Below are 17,740 nucleotides of genomic sequence, written 5' to 3' on the forward strand. Positions count from 1 at the left end.
AAAACTTCACCTTTTCTGGATGTCCTCCAAAAGCACTGAAGAAAGGCAGTTCCCTAGGGAAATTTGATTTGGCCAACCCAACGCTTACCACAGGTGCTTCCCTCGAGGGACAAAAAGGGAGCCTCCAAAGATGCCTCTGTAAGTGTCTAACACTGCAAGGGACAAATCCAGACTGGTCTGTCCTAGAAGATGCATGAGGTCACTCAAGATGGAGGTAAACTGGCATTAGCAGTGAAGCCAAGCAGATGCCTTTCTCACCTTACCTCCTCAGGGAGGAACCCAATACATCAAAACACAACCCTCATTGCCCAGGCAAACAAAAAAGTACGCTGGAGAGAGATATGATTTATTGTCACTTTATTAACAACGTGGCTTACAATTGTTTCAAGTAAAAAGGGGATTTATTTAATTTTGAATAAAAATTAAAATATAACTCTGAATATAGATTTTCACTTATTTACATGAAAACATATATACAGAATAGAATCTTACAGCAAACTAACAACATGCCCTTTGCCCTGTGAACTTTAAAAAGTAAAAACACCAGCATTGGTTAATTTATATGTATATATATACACACACATATATATACATATATATATATATACACACACATACATATTTGTAACACACCAAAGGGATTGTATACACAAACTTTGAATCAAATCTTCAGTACAAACTGGAATGCAAAACAATTCAAAGGTTTCCAACGTGCATCACCACGAATGGACCATAACTGCTGGTTGCGGAGCTCATTTCTGTTGTTCCGCAGGAGACAGGAGGGTTTAAGTGCTTGCCTTGTCCTACCATGGTACATGAGAAGACTCAACTCCCTTCAAAGCCTCCACTTTAGACTTTCACCTCTGTTGGACCATATTGCAGCAAATGCCTGCCTGTACTCGACATCCCTGCCTGTGTACATGAAAGTGTCACGATACCATTCCCCAGGTGAGGATTTTCTATCAATCATACAGGTCCCTGAAGGTGAAAGCTGCTGGAATAACTGCGTGTGTCAGCACATCCTGACCAGGTATGGTGGAACAGGGACTGGGAAATTTAATGCATACATTTATAAGCAGATATAAGGTCCATAATCTCCAGTGAGACTGGAGCAGCAACAAGCAGGTGGGATGACTTGGGAATGATCATTTTAGTCCTGTCACATCGTAACACAGAGCAGAGTGTTTTGTAGACCCACAACCTGAACTCAGGGCATTGTCACCTTTTTCTATGAGAGAAAGCTCAAGATTTAGCCCCTGACATTTCCTATGGAGGTCTGAAAGGTGCAAGAGGAGGTTCTTCAGCCCCCCAAACCGAGAAGCTGTACAGGAGTTGGGTACAAGGAGGAAAGACTGATTTTCCCTACTATCCAGCCAAGGAGCCTAGAGCCACCTGAGCCAAATCTCTGTAACTCCACAGGGAAAACAAAATACGAACCTTTCAGCATTGTAGCTCTGAGCGTATTGCCAGCTTCTTTCCTTCTTCTCACCTTGACCCTGTTGGGGCTCAAAGCATCTTTGCTGTGAAAAAGACTCAGAGAAACCTTCGGGAATGATGCTCATGGATCATAGCTGTGCGTCCCTGTTGTGACAGCTCCCCCTCAACAAAGACATCTCAAGCCCAGAACTCCAGCCTCTCTCCTTCACTGACACCCTCCCTCTCCTCTCCCACATCCTTGGCAGTCATCAAGACCAGGAATATCTGTGGGTAGGTAGCCACATGGCAACTGACCTGCTGTATTGGGCTACTTGGGCTATGCAACCTATCCAGCAAGAGCATCACTGGAAACGTCGGTCCCTCCAGAGTGAGCGGTGGGGAACATCTGCCCTTTGGGCTCCACAGACGACTCCTTCAACAAGGTGTTGAAGCAAGATCTCCTTGTCTCACTTGACCTAACTGCTTGTCAACAAAACGCCCCCATGCTCATCTATAGTGTGATGATAGATAAAAAAGTATTTTGCTGGTATGCTGTGCCATGGGCCATTACAGAGGTTGGAGTTTTAAATCAGGAACATGAGATGTTTTTCAAGGTAAGAATTAACATGAAAGACTAAAACAAGAGAAAGGCCATGAGTATTTAAAACTATGACCCATGTTGGTTTTGTGCAGTTCACATGACTTCTGCAAGAAAATTCCACAGCATGGCACCAAACCATCGCAAAACCACTCTTCTGCAGGACAGCTGACATTTAAAGGACTACTGGGCTGTAAAACTCTCATCTTTGATGACTGGCTCATATTCTAAATGCAGCCATTAAGATAATTTGCACTTCTTGCTGGAGTATTGTACCAAAGAATAAATGAGAATATTAAATGCTTCTGCTCCTTTATTGGGAGTTCATGAGCACCTAAGGATACAAGCACTCTCTTGTTAAGTCTGGCAGATTTCAGCTGGATTTCTGCCTGCTAGGAGAAGGAGGTGTTTAAATTTTATGTTAATTAACTGCACACTTTTTGACTTCCAAGTGAAAAAATTTGGTGAAGACCTGGTCCCACAACCCACACATCTGTGAGGGCCCTTCCCGTAACGTCGGTCACTTCTCGATCAAATCCTGAGTAACAGATTCCCTTAGTTCTGGGTCAGCTGATGTGATGAAGAGTATTACTGAAGGGAAAATATACATGCACCCACATTTTGAAAGACTTTTTCCATAAATATACTGTATAAAACTTCTCCAAAACTCACATGATTGGGGGGTGGGGGGGGGGGGGGGGGGGGGGGTGTATTTGTTCAGTGTATCCCAGTTAAAAAATCTACAGCCTCAAGAAAAAAAAATAAATCCTAATGCTTAAGATGTTGCTGATTACGGAAAATATTTCCTGGAGCAGGGAATCAGCTTTGTAATACCAAGCAATGGAAAATACAGCGTGACATATCTTAGCACCAAAATGGAGCCCTTGAGACTATATTTATCCACATGTGATAAAGCTGGTTTTAACGGTGTTCAGTTGCAGCATGTTCTTCTCTTTTGGCACTTGAATTTGGAAATGGAAGGAACAGTCTCCGTTCATCATTTTCCAGACACACTGCACCAGAAAATCAAAAAGTATCTGAAGTGCCCTGATGGTACTGAGCTTCTAAAACATTGAGATGACACTGCAGCTCTGCCAAATCCGATTTTGTGCCCTGAAAAGACCAAGGCAGGCTTTTCAGGTGACCAAATGTTGATTATGGCAGCCCAACAATGTCTGGTTTGCCTTCAAAGAGCTGAGATGGTGTTTCCTGCGCACCACACGATTGGGGACTGCAAAAGGTTGAAAGTTAAAGCCAAGGAATAGTGACTTTCCAGTTTAAGGCAACTTAGCTGTTTACCCAGAGCGAAATATTAATGGGCTTTAGGTGCTCAACTGGAAACTTTGTAAATCCTAGCAGACATTCAAATACCTCTGACGCTGTGGGTCAGGCCATCTCAGCTAGGACATGGATCTGCTAGATGCATCACTAAGGACAGGGTGTGTAACCATTTGCCCTGATTTCAGCGGTTACTAAGGGCACACAGCATTTCTAGGAGGTTTTCTGCACCCTGCAGGACCAAACTATCAAGGGCTATTGCATATGGTTAACATGGTGGAGCTGGAGCTGCTGAAATCCTTGTCAGAGCTGAGAGGCCATCACACACCTGAGAGGTAGAAAAAGCCAGGGTTTGGTCATCCTGGCATTGAGAAATAAATGGGAATGTGGACGTGAGCTGTGTTTTTGAGCGGGAAAGGGAAGAGCTCTGAAACCAAAGAGAGCATTTTTCTTCAAGGTGGGAGAGGAGGGTCCATGACAGCAGGATGAAGGCAGGACAACCAGCCAGGGAATCACGGACGTTCCCCTAAGCTGATGCTTTAATCCAACGTCAGAGACTGGTGCTTTGGGCCTGCAGACTGGGAATCGGCTGATTCTGTCAAGGTAAGTGCTGAGGGGGTTGGGAAGGGAGCAGGGACCTGCCCATGGATCTGTTCAACCTGACCGAGTGCAGGCTCAAAAGGAGGCAGAGCAGATGAAGATGGGCAGGTACCACACACTCTGCAACCCCCTACTTTTGCTCCAGAAATGCTCATCCTTGGTCCTACGCCTGAGGAGAGGCCAATAACCAGTGCCTGCACACCCTTCTTGTGGGAGCAAAGCAGTCTGTGTGAATGTGCTGAAGTTCAGTATCCAACAGCCCAAAAGCAACAGCAGGGTTGCTCCTCAGCCCTTGGTAATAGTCTTGGATAATTAATTAGGAGTTCAGCACTTTATAGGGGTGGCCTTTTGTAGCTGGTAACACAGTAAACTTCAGGCTTGGATGCCAAATTCAGAAACGGGGAGGTGGAGAGGGAAGATGTGGCCTCACCAGTGTCATCGGTGTATCTGTGAAGTTGCACCAGCTCTGAATTTAACTCAAAACTGGGGCTGGCCAAAAAAAAAAAAAACAAACCTTCCAGTGGCTTATACTTCTATATTGCAAAGTAAAGTGATATTTTACCCTAGCAAGATTGGGTTTCCAACATCTCCTTTGAAGTACATTACTCCAAAGCCTTGCTAATGTTCCGGAATTGAAATGAAGTCCAGGCAAGAGTAAGTAGTTCCTTCTGATCTCTGCTCAAGCTGTAAGTGACAATCCAAGCATCCCGTCCACTTAAACTATGCACCGTCCATTTCCACTTGCCTAAGAAATTGTCTAAGAAGTTCAGCTCCAGCTTTTCTGGAAGGCAATCAGTGCAACAGACAACAGTAGCCCAATTCCCTATTTCTTCCCAAAATGCAGGCTAAAAGAAATAATAAAGCATTTACCACCCAAGGTAATTTTAGAATAAAGATTTCAGGTTATAATCTTCTCCGAAAGGACAGAGTGTGATAAATGACACAACACTGAAGAACAATAAATTGAAAGACAAATGGTGAGGAGAATGAAACCTGAGGAAATAAAAGAGCCGGCGCAGGATAAAATTAAAACTCTTTTTTTCCGTTTAATAGGTGAGTTTTAAATACGATTTAACTTCCCTGAACAATCAGTAAAGACTCCCACGTGCTGGGCTCAATGCTCCACTCATCCCCTGCTTGGCCAACATCAGAGCTGGCTGCTCTCAGAGTCTGCGGCTGTCTGCTCCCCGACCGTGCCTCCGCGAGTAGTTAGCTGCCATAGGAATATCTACAGTTACAAGGCTGATGGAAAAAACAATGACGTTTTCGCAACGTGTCCCAGGAAGTGTTAAATGTCTGTGACAAATCCCGGTGGCCAGAAACTCCAAGAACACCAGAGCAGCGAAGGATGCTCGAAAGAAGGTGGATGTGGTAAGTAAAGGATCAGTGCTGGGATGCTGTTTAGCAAACAGCCATTCTGCTTCCCTTCCTTGAAATGTCCTCGTACGCCAGTTCTCCTGACAGCAGTCTTTTGGGAGCTATCTCCTGCTGACAGATGTTATACCAGCCACTGGAGGGACTGGGCTGAAGCAAGGAGGAGCTGGGAGAAGCACCTTCCCTGGTTTTCTCAGCTGTGCTCTCACTTTGCTGTGCACAATCCTTTAGTCTTCAGAAAGGAAACACGGAGCAACGTTTTTAGGGGACCCTAAGAGGGATCCAAAGTAGTTATCAAACCAGTTGCATGGACACAGTCCACTGCTACTGTCAGTAGAAATCCAGTCTAAAACCCAGGTTTTGAATGTCTGCACCACTACAGAACCCTATTCCTAGATTTCTGAGAAACAAATGAAAACCATTTGATGCAGAGGTGACTACTTTTCCCTTCAGTTGATTAGAACTTGAACAACAAGATCTTCAGTACAAGACAACAGCTGAGAACAGATCCAGTCCTGCTGATCTCCCATGTAAGAAAATTTTTGAAGTCTTGGGAGTTGGCAGGATCTGGCCCAGCCTGCAGCGGTTGCACCCATCACATTCCTCAGTGGCAAATCAGGAAACTCACTGAAAGACAGTCTAGAGATTCCCCAGTGATGCATGGCAAATGGAGTCAATACTTCTTGCCTAACACGTGCTCTAGGGCAGATTCGGATGTAGTCCAGAATATTATTTCTGAGGCTTTCCCCCTTTAATCCAAAGAATTTAAGGAGGAAACTGGTGATGCAGAAAGCAGCAGCTATAGCCTGGTGTTAGTCAGTAGGTTCTTCTGAGCACACGGTGGTCAGCAGGATTATCTGATCGAAGTTTGCTGTCACCATAGGGTATGTGCTTGAGGTGGGCGTTATCTGGCCATAAGCACTGGCTTCAGGTTTAGGGCTAGAAATAACATTTCTTTTTGAAGGGGTCTTCACTGAGCGGGCTTTGGCATCACAGCATTTTAACAGAGCTGTGTACAATTTCCAAGCTGAGTTCCCTGAGGCCAGGGAACAGGGGTCTGTTTATGGTTAGAGAACAAAGGTCTGCCGAAGTCAGTGGTTTCCTATGAAATCAGGCTAAAACTCAGCACAAACCATCCAATTCACTTTTTGAAGGAGGGATTCACTTGCACCTTAAAGTTAGAGCAACGTTCAGACTTGGATGCAGTTTGGTTCTTGCTTTTGAGAGAATTTTACACCACGGTGATGCCGCCAACCTCTGCTGAGTTACAGCAATTTCAGGCTCAACACGTGGGACTGATGGGGTCATATATCCCTGCAAAGTAAACGGGAAATACTTCTCCTGTAAACACAGCTGAGGCAAACCCAAGGTGTCTGACCCATTTCTTCACCCTCTCTGGTGCTTATCCTGCTTGGCATGAAGCAAGCCCCCAGCTTCACTAGCCAGGGTGGCACTGGGACAATCTGGGGGCTTTATATAGACTACATTGGGCTGGATCCTCAGCTGGTCTAAAGCACTGTGGCGTACGCAGCCTGAAAAGATTGATGCTTTTTATTCCCACCTAGCAACCAGATTCACGAAGGTGCAAATGAAACCAGCATTCACTCAACAGTCTCATCATTAAATCCGAATAGCTTTTTTTCCTTTCACCCTGTGGGGCTCAAAGTCAGGTCTTTAAAGTGACTTGGATTTAAGAGCACAGGCTTGACTATGAAAGCTTTTGTGCATGTTCCTGTACAAGAATGCAGTACTGTACAGAATCCCATCACAGAGACATTCAGCTTATTGTGCACAGCCAGCACAGCTCAGGACGCATTACTGCACACTAGGTCTTGCTGCACCCCTGTCAGTTCACTGCAGCTTTGTCTGATACCATACAGAGACCGTGGGTTGAGTCCTTTTTCATAAATCACTCAGGAGTAATAAATAGCGTACGACTGGTATAACACTTTTTCTAAGACTGGAGAGGTGGGAGAAAAAAAGCCCTTTGATCACTAAGATCAAATTTGCAGTAAACCCCAGCTACAATGCTACAAATGATCACTTACATTTCAATATGAAAGAAGTGTGTCAGAGTTGGCTAAAAGAAATGTTCATGTCCAGAAATTGGCCTAGACAAACCACCATCATCTGGAAATGTCCGACCCTTCCCCTTGGGAATGCATCTGCCATCGGTAGCTTTGTTTTAACAAATGACAAACCATCTGATATCCGTGCTGGCCTTGCACCACTGCGTAACGGGTTGGCGAGGCTCACGAGGAGAGATGCCAGCAGTCTTTCGGTGTGCTTTACAAGTACAGAAAAAATAGTTCAATTTGTTGCTAGTTTTCTGTTGTGGGTTTTTTTTTTTTCCCTTGCCTACAGATTAATTCCCAGTGCTTCCAATTCCATGTGTTCTTGGAAAAGAAAAGGGATAGGGGGAAAAAAACCCTTGAACAAGTTGAAATGTTAAAAAAGAGAGGGAACAAGAAGGAGAACAGAAAGAAATGGAGAAGTGCAGTCAGTTGGCGTATTGTGCATAGAAAGCAACTTTTACTCGCTCAATCTGGTGACACAGTTTGATGGCTGGACCAAGCTTCAGCTCCATGCATTCTTGCACCGTGGGCAGTGTCAGCAACAGAAGGGCTTGGCCATCGATGTCCTGGGGAAGAAAAAGACAGGGAAAATGGTTTTGTTTGTGGACTCTGGAGGGCAGAAAGCATAACCAGGTCTGGAGAAGCAAGTAGGGAAGTTTGCCCCAAAAATTAATTGCGGTTTTGTCCTCTGCCCTTTTCTCTCACTTTGATGCTGCCCATCTCCTTTCTCTGGGATACCTCATGCTTTTTCAGAAGTTGTCTAGTGTGTCTTCATAGGGTCTCACTTTGCCGCCAGTTTGGGAAAAGCTTCCCAGCTGCTGAAATGCAGGATCAGCTTCTAAAGAAACTCTGTAGAGTCCATGGAGACCTGATTAGTCCCATTCTATGACTGAGGAACTCAAACAAGGAGGAGGCTGCAGAGAGCACACCAGGAGACACAGGAGGGAGCTGAAGGGAGGAACTGATGCTGGTCCCACTGCCAAGTCAGACCCTTCCCCCACCTCTTTTGGCCCATGATGTGCTCAGCACAGGTTTATGTCTGCCTTGCTCCACGCCATGTCCCCTGGTCCACTCAGGACCTGCCTTGTTCCACTTCAGCTGCTAAACAACCAAGACAGAGGGGTCTGGACCACCTGGAGCCCTTGCAATCTCTAATGTCCCACAACCACAGAATGGTGCGGGCTGGAAGGGACCTCTGGAGGTCACGTCCTTCCCTCAGGCATATCTATGCAGCAAACTCCATGAACTAGCACCCCAGACAAAAGCCATTTTATTAGGGATTTCCATCGGCTTTATGATCCTCCTCTTAATTAAGAGCTCAAGTCCTCTTTATTCTTTAATGGACTGAGAAGCAGACGAGCAGGCTACAAAACTGCTTTTTACCCCTTAGGGAGGATCAGAATCTAAGTGCAGAAAAAAGCACTGTAACTCACAGGCAACATAAACTCCCCAGGACAGCCCTGATTAGGCAGCATTAAACACAAGGAGGATTTGGACACCTAAAGCACTGCTTTGATCAGGACTGTCCACGGCCCAGGTTCTTCCTCCACTGAAGCTTGATGGCATGGCCCATTGCACCAGAGCTTCCTTGCAAATCACAAGGCAAAGCTCCAGTCATCTGTGTTTGATTAAAGTCCCCATAAAACTCTTTGGCAAAGGAGAGACTGGGTTGGCTTTCAAGCCCTGGCGCTATTCCAGGCTGATTAACAAACGGTCGGAGCATGCCGTGACGCAGCGACCGCGGCATCTTGCTATGGAGCGTTTCTGCCTTGCTCTAGACTCGCACTTCAACTTCTCCCAGTCAAAGCAGCTGTACTTGGGTACAGAGTTGCTCATGGTGAAGAATCAGAGATAGTCCAATGTGCAGTTGGCCGTACCACTGACTGCCATCGGCTATGGCCTAATTAACCACACTTGCTTCTTTCTAACTATGATTTCTTAGTGCTGCCCTTTACTTTCAGTGGTGGCTGTTACTCATTAGCCAAGGAATGGCTGTTTCTATATAAATTTTACACATTCACACTGACTTGAGATGAAGAGCATTGGCTTCTGCTCCCGCAAACCTACCCGCTTAATGGAGAGATGCTTGGCACCTCCTAAAATTAGGTCATCCAAGGGCCTGACTGCCAGATCTTCAGAGGGATGCAGATAGGACATAGGTGTCTACATACTCAAAGCATCTAGGCGTTAGAGACAAAATTCAGGCAGCCGGGTTTGGGTTCAAGCAGCAGTTTTCTGCTTCCCAGGCCCATATTTGAAGATACAGTGGAACCCATGCGGCCAGGAGAGACAGCTTGCTAGGTACCAAATAACCACTATCTGTTGGTACACTGAGGTGCCTGTGTGACCCCAGGATGGCGGTGTGGACCTTGGCATGAACAAGAAAGGTCTAAACCTCCCGCTTTTCACAAGCACTCCAGCTGGGGTGTTTCTGGTCTCTCTGAGGATCTGGCAAGGCTCTGATTCAAGTTTCCAAGGGTTTCCATGCCTTGCCAAAATTTGTGCTATAGCCTGGTCTGAGGGGATCTAAAGTCTGATCATAATCTCTCTGTCAAAGCCCCGGGCCCAGCTAGCAAGCTGGTACGTGCTGCTCTTTTTTTTCGTGATGTGAATAAGCACCACAGGCACAAAGAGAAGAGTTACATGAAGACCTCTACCTGCTCCTGAAATATTTTGGCAAGGGGTGCACAGTCGGTCAGTTTAATAAACCTCACGACATCAGTCACGGTCCACTCCAACGGATTACTGTCCAGGATGAGCTTCTCTTCCTCTTCTTGCTTAATTTCCTACAAAAAACCAAAAGCTGTCATAAGGAAAAGCACCTTGTGTGGAGAACCAGGGCAGGGATGCCCTCCTCAGATGAGGAAGGCTAATTTAGGAAGAATACTGCCGTTAATCGGGAGCGATCGCGGGAAACGCTCACCTCCTTGACTTGCGCGCACTTCTCCGCCTCGCCGTAGGAGTGGGGCTGCGGTCTCCGGCTCCGCCGGGCTCTCTCCGTGGGAGGAGGTCTGTCCGACTCGGTGCTGCTCCGCAAGGTGACCGCTCGCCGGGGCCTGGCGGAGGGGACCTCGGCAGAAGAGGTATCCGTCTGGTCATCCCGCAGCTCTGAGCTGGTTTCCTCGCTTCCCGTCTCGTCCTCCATCGCGTCCGGCTCGTCATCTTCGCTCTCCTGCACAAGGACCAGCAGAGAAACGGCATCCAGGCTCGGAGATTAATACAGCAGAAAATCGAAAGGCACTGGGTCAAACTGCACACCCGTGCCCACGCTGGTCCAGGGTAACATTTATTTTAACCCAATTATCTCGTTTTCATTGCAGTGCTAAGTAGATTAGCCCTCAATTTAGATTTGTTACACAATACAGAAGAAAAAAACCACATGGTGGACAAATCCTTTTTCTGTTTCTAACAAAAGGTCAACGGCAATAACTCATCTGGCATGAAATGTTCCTCTGCTGGTCTTGCAGCTCAAACCTTGTGGCACTGGAGATGTGCATGAGAAGGGGAAATGGAAAATACTAAAAGGACAAAACGAAACTCAGGTTGCTTGAGATAAAATAAAATCACAAATAGGCTTGAGTTTAAACCTTCACCTTGCTTCAAATTACCACAGGTGTCACCAGTATTGAAAGGAAGGAAATTCTGGTGCCTTTTAAAAATATCTAAATCTACAAGTGCATACTTGAACTTGATTTCTTAGCTGGCATTTCTGTAAAACCCAGGACAGAGGATTTCACCCAGATGTCCCTGCTTTCAGCCCAACACCTAACTGCTGAAGGTGAAGCACAAATTTCCACGTAAAGGATATTATACCAGATTCTTGTTATTTCTGTCACACAGGGCTTGCAAACACTCATCAATTGGCGGGAACTGTGTATTTTGAACTTTATATATACGTAAGTGGCCCAAATGGCTTCGACAGCTTAGCTCTGATCAAAGCGTGAGCATGCATCCAAGCCATATGCTTAGGTCTTAAGTGAAAGAGCAATTTTAGGCAAAGTTAGTTATATTGGCTGAAAGGCTGAAAAATTGGCTAATGGTTGATTTAGGCTTAACATGAGTTTAAATTCCTTTGAAGCAGGTATAATTTAAGGAAATGAAGCAGAACTACACCTAAATGAGGACCAAGTCATGAAGATGCAAGCAATCAACTGAAAGCTGACTAAAATATCCCCCTCCAGCTGAAGTACAGGGAATTTAAGTAAATCAGTTTTATTTCACATTGCACAAAGCAGCAATCACTGGCACTCAGCTGAGGAAACGAAACCACATATGAACTTTGTCATTATATCACGGGAAAACCACCTGGGAACGGTCCACACAGAACTAATTCTGCTCCAGGTTGTATTTGGACACAAATCATTGCTGAAGCTGGGATCCTGTCATATAACACAGCATTTGGAAAGACTGAGGCCTCAAATACCATATATTTGGGACACAAACCATTTGCTTGTATTCTAAAGCCTCTAGAACTTCTATTGCTTGATGTTGTGAACCCAAAATATTACAAATGGTTAATGAAAAAATAAAAGCCCTTGAAACCACAATGGCCCATGAGTTGTTATTATTATTTATTATAATACATGGAGATCTTAGACGTGGATCACAGACCTCCTTCACTCTGCTAGATGCTGTGCAAAGCATCTAACAGGCTCGTCTACCTGCCTAAAGGCTTGTAAGGAAGCAAAAGAAAACAAAGATACAATATTAGACAGCATGTTAGCTAGTAAGCATTATGAAGATGGGAGCAAAAACTCTATTTGTTAACTCTAGAATGGACAAGGGTAGAAGTCCCCAAAGTGTCCCAAGAAAACCAGTCTGACCTTAGAAGAACAGAGCAGCAAGGAGGGATTCAAAAAGGAAAACGTAAGTGTTGAGGTTTGCTGAGACGTCCCTCAAAAGGAAAATGCAGATGGGGGGACAAAAAAAGCACCAAGGGGCTTTTGCTGATTTATCCCAGCGCAACACGCACCTCTGCAGAGCCTGCAGCATTCGAATCGACAGCTGATGACCTCCTTTTCTTCTGCACAAAGATGGATTTCCGTCTCTTTCTGCGTCTGGCTGGCTTGACATGTCCACTTTTCATGTTATTTTCCCCAATTGGTGGCTTAATGATTTTTTTCCTCTTCCCGTAATAATAAGCTGGAGGAATGAAGCAAAATACCCATTAAAAACTTTAACCACCAAGAGAAGGAAACTTTGGCTTGCTCCTTGCTACTGATTCAGTACTGCACTCTAGGTGCACTTTTACTAGAAACTTTAAAATACATTGATTTGGAAAAAATGTCCAGTGTAAATACAAGATGTCATCTTGGACTAGCGCAGAGTGTTACAGCTCTTATGTATACACATTTATTGCTGATGAGTGAGGAGTTCAGAATTTAACCCTACAACATGTACTTAGGAAAAGCTTCCACTAAGCCGAGCAGTGATTGGAGGGAGAGAGGCTAGCATGTTTCAGATTTGATCCCATGCCCTTCTGCATGAGTTAACAGTCTTAGATACTCTTTCAGTTGCTAATGTTTTCAGCAGAGAGTGAAGAGGACCGGCTATCCTGAATTATGTGTGTTTGTTCAATGCACGAAGGAACGGGCTTTTATTACCTTCGACTATTTCGTGGCCCAAGTTGAAATTATGACTCTCAGAGGATGTGAGAGTCCTCTGACCTTACGTTAGGGACTTGTGTGAGATGCCTTTTGACATGCTCTACAGCAACCTCTGGGGCTGACAGATACTCTGCCCTTCACCACGTAGGGTATCCTGGGACAATTAAAATGTCACTTGGCACCTACGTCAAAGTTCATAACTGAATTGAGCTTTTCATCAAATTGATGGAGTTTTGAGGAACGATTCATCCAGCCACATATAACCATCAACTCTGAGATGAGAAAATCTCAGCTGGAGCTTCCCTACCTGTACTCCCACAGCTCTCCAACAGGAGCTAGGAGTCTAGCTCAGGTGTAGACTTGTAGAGAAACCCTTATTCAGCAATGGGAATCTCTCCCTGAGCCCACTTCTCCTTCTACTCTGGCACCAAACAGAAGCTAATTAGTTTAAATCAATCATATGGGTTTCTTATAACCTTTGTGGAAAGACAGCACTCACTTCCACTTTCCTAACCTAAGAGCCAATAAAATCAGTAACATTGACAACAAAAAGTGTCGAACACATGCCTACCTTCAGTCTTCCTGAGTAGGTAGGAGCATGTTTAAATACTAAATACCCTGAGCAGAGAGAGTCAGTGCTACCAAACTCCTTCCAGTGCCTCGGCACTGTGATACCGGCCTGTGCTGGTACGTATGCCAGAAACTCTTCACTGAGTAGGACAGGATTCATCTCACCTAACGATGTTGTCTCAGATGTAGCAGTTTAAATCTCAGCTGGCCACTGCAGGTTCCTTTTATGTGTTCATTATATTAACTTCATGTATGAAGAAAAGTCAATACTTCTAAAAAGTAATGACTTTCAAACAGATATATTAGGATGGAGTGAGATGGACAGTTTTCTGGAGATGCCCATTTCTCTGTACAGAATACTAAGGGAGCCTATGGTGGCCTGGTCATGATTAAATAAATGCTCTTAGATGAAATGAATCCTACTCAATATTAACATATTACACAACTCCTCTTCTTCACCACTAGCTCATGCACAGTCTCCCACCACTCTGATTCCCAGCTAGCAGCAAGAAGCATTTTGGCCAATACTCACTGTACTTGGTTTTAGTATGAATGGAGCAGTTCTCTGGGCAGACTTCGGCCACCAGAACAGGACTGAACAAGTTGGGGCAGCATTCCAACTTTGCACAGACTCTTCTGCAGAAATCTGCTACCTGATCCGATGTCCGCACAATCTTAACGGTCGCCCTGTATGTCTTCCCTCTGTATCTAGAAAAACGTACAAGACCCCATGTCACCAATCAAACAATGTCCTCTGATGCTACAGACCAGACCCTCCTCTGTTAGGGAGATACCTTCCCTAATGACTTTTGGGAGAGTGTCTCTTGAGAAGGCAGGCAGAATAGGTCTACTTGTTTTAGTGGCTCCATTTCAGATGGACTTGAGAAAGGAAAGGCAGGGTGAAATGACCCTGGAATCAGAGGTGCGGACATGACTTGGGGAGGAATGCATGCGCAGACTGGGTATATCTGTAGATAAGCCAAGAGACAGAAAAAAATCACAGGAGGCTTCGTGAGGATATTACACAGGACAGCATGCCCATACTACGAGCTGATGCAAAGTTTTGGGGAGAAGGATGTAGTCTCTCCTCATATATTGATCTGCAATTAGAAGTTTGTATGCCTTGCAGAGCTTTCTGGTCACCACCCTGTATGTGGGCTGCATTGGAGACTGTCTCTGTAAGCCCCCAATACACCTTTGGTCTTCTCCATTGCCATCTTTCTTGAGGCAGCTCCCACATCATAGAATCAATCATAGAATCATTTCGGTTGGAAAAGACCTTTGAGATCATCGAGTCCAACCGTCAACCCACCACCACCATGCCCACTCATGTTCCAGCACACAAGAAGCCCACAGTTTCGTTGTGCCAACCGCGGTTGCATCTGGGTGAAACTGGACTGCCTGCCATACAGGGACCAGATGACTTCACCACTATGAGATTTGGGCAGTACAAGACCCGAGGAACTCATCAGGAGTCTCCTGAGTCATTTAACAGGGCTGCGAGAACAGGCCCTAAAAACAGTGATTCCTACAGGGAATGCTTAGAGCAGATGCAATGAAAGGTTTGTCTTAAATTTGTTATCCATGTGCTACTAAAACATTTATTTCAGTGTTTTATATGAAGTGTTTCTGAGCGATAAATGGCTAAGAAAGATATAGTTACATCCCTGCTGTAATACATTGTAGATGCGAACTCTGAAAAACCAATTATCCCCATAATTTATTAAACAGCAGCACCAAGCTATTGTAAATGGTGAGATAAGGTTTTTAAAACATCTCTTGCACGTCCTGAGGAATGCAACACAAGAGACAATCACGCGAGCGCCTGGTGCTAAGGCATTATAAATGTGCTTAGAGGAGAGAAAAGTAACACACACAAAAGAAAAAGAGGGAGAGACAGTGAAAGAAAGATTACTGGATGGGAGGCAACGAAAGACAAAGATACAGTCGTCAGGAAAAATGAGACAAAGCATTTGTGAGCGCATTATGACCCACAGTTCCCTAGCAGAGAATCAGCTGCTGATAGTCAGATATGGAAGAGGAAGAGGAGGGGAAGGTGAAACAAAGGAGATGTGGCCAGAGAGTTAAAACGCACAGCATGTGCCCAGACCCAATTCCCTCTCTCTGAAGGTTTTACTGAGTTGCGCAAAGCAGCTGAGAAACCACCTTTTGCTGCTCTCCCTCCCAAAAGCTTTTTCCAGAAACACTGGGGTATGGGAAAAGGGTTTGAAACTGTGGTACATGAAGTGTTATAGAGGCGTACCCAAACGAAACTTGGGTCTGAGAACCGCCCAGTCCAACCATCCTCATGTCACAAAAGACTTGATCCAAAATATCACCTCAACACAAAACTCTTCCAGAACCTATATGAGCATTTCTGCAAGGCACCAGGCTCCGATACCGCAGTTGGTGCCTGACCAAGGACACCAGGTCATGGTGACAATCCTGGATTCATTCATCCTTCTGAATGAATGAATGAATTAAATGACTTAATTAGCCAATTCTTCATGCCCCTCAACAGACCTGGACAACAGATCTAAAATGGAAAAAGTGTTCCTTCCAGATACAGAGTGCTGTTATCCCAGCTTCCCTATGAAATAGCTGCACAAGCAGGCTGGCTAAAGAAGGTTTGGCAATACCTAATATCGAAAGAACAAATTCCACAGGCATTTAAATATATCTACTTATAAATGTTTTATATTTCTTTTCAGTGTGTTTGAAAAGACTCCTGCCCTTATTACTTCTCCAGGAGCCATTAAGTTTAACAACAGCCTAGATCATTAGGTCAGTAAGTCTGACTCCTGTGACAGGCTGTGGAATTTCATTGCGTTACCTTCACCTGAACCCCAACAACTTCGGTTGGACTAAAGCATCACTTCCAGAAAAGCACCAGCCTCCTCTCGAGGGTCTCCACCCTGGAAGAATCCTGGCAGTGGGAGCACCTGTAGCTATAGCTCATAAGCCTATGCCCCATTTTATGTCTGGATGTGTCTGGATTTAACTTGCATTTAGTTGTCCTTGTTCTGACTTTCACCACTAGGATGAAAAGACTGCATCTGGTTTTGTTTCCCTGCAAAAGCACTGTAATCAAATTGCCTCTTGATCTTCTTTCTTATAAGCTAAGAAAGCTGCCTGATGGGTGTTATTCAAGGATGGCTGACTTTTTCTAACTGTGTGCTTCCTATTGTGTTTGGCTGCCTAGAAAGGACCCATTGTACTGAAGTGCCTGGTGAAAGAAAAAGATGAAACTAGGAAAATGAACAACTGACTGATTTCACAGTCTGGTTTGAATGCAACGCATATAGTAATTAACAGAACGGATGGCTAAATGGAGATCAACATGACTGCAGCAATCAGTCTCAATAACCCAAGGTGTTAGTACTGGCCCCAGTAATATTTTTTACGTGATTTTGGCCTTGGCAGCACCTCTTTCAACTATAAACCAGGTTCTACTAATATTTTCCATATTCCTCACACACTAAAGATTTTTAACACAAACACCACCAAACGTAATCTGAGCTGTTCTAGGACAGCCATGTGGAAAGAGCTCCTTTGTATATAATCAGAAAACCCTTTTCCATTAGCATTGCTCAAAAAATTGCCAACTACTGATACTCCTATTGATGTTTTCATACTAGGACTCCTACCTTCCCAACCACTTACAAGCAGTAAGTAACCTGCATGCACAGCATGGCAGCACTGGAGACTTGGAAAACAGCCATGTCAAGCATAACATTTTCAGTCCTCTTAGAAATCACTGTTCTTTTAAAAAAGATTTATCAGCTAAAGCCAAAGAAATCTTCCTTTCCTCTCCCCTTTCTCTGCCCTCAGATACCAAAACCTGGAGAAACCCTTACAGCTGAAACTACTTCCATGAAAAATATACTTCGGATCTTTGCTGATCCACGCGCAACAATATTAAGCTAACAGCACTTTGCTGGCAACATCATTCTTCCGTTGAAGATTCCTTTGGTGGTAAAATAGATCAGAGGTTCATGAGAACAAAATGTCTTAGTTAGGGACCACTGTGTGATGACACAAAGTCTTGTGCTGAAGACACTTCAAACAGCAAGAACATTGAGACTATCCTCATTTTCAAAAGTTTCATCATAAGGATACAGCCTACAGTTCTGACAATCCTTGAGACTTTTGAACAACTCAAGTGGCTAAAAGCCTCAATTTCCTTTTAGGGGACCAAAATCTCCTATTCTTTTGCAAGAAAT

General features: G+C 44.6%; 1 protein-coding gene across 2 annotated transcripts in view; it reads right to left on the reverse strand.

The window, feature by feature from the left end:
- Positions 1-340: 340 nt before the first annotated feature.
- SFMBT2 (Scm like with four mbt domains 2) overlaps positions 341-17,740 on the reverse strand; it is a 122,599-nt gene continuing 105,199 nt past the window's right edge. For both annotated transcript variants that reach the window (XM_030015702.1, XM_041123867.1), the window contains 5 exons: positions 14,050-14,225; positions 12,314-12,483; positions 10,265-10,513; positions 9,999-10,127; positions 341-7,907 (listed from right to left, as the gene is read on the reverse strand). In XM_030015702.1, coding sequence (XP_029871562.1) covers positions 7,767-7,907; positions 9,999-10,127; positions 10,265-10,513; positions 12,314-12,483; positions 14,050-14,225 — 865 coding nt within the window. In that variant the 3' untranslated portion in view covers positions 341-7,766. The remainder of the gene's footprint in view (positions 7,908-9,998; positions 10,128-10,264; positions 10,514-12,313; positions 12,484-14,049; positions 14,226-17,740) is intronic.

This window comes from Aquila chrysaetos, chromosome 5 (assembly GCF_900496995.4).
Source record: "Aquila chrysaetos chrysaetos chromosome 5, bAquChr1.4, whole genome shotgun sequence".
NCBI classification, from domain to species: domain Eukaryota; kingdom Metazoa; phylum Chordata; class Aves; order Accipitriformes; family Accipitridae; genus Aquila; species Aquila chrysaetos.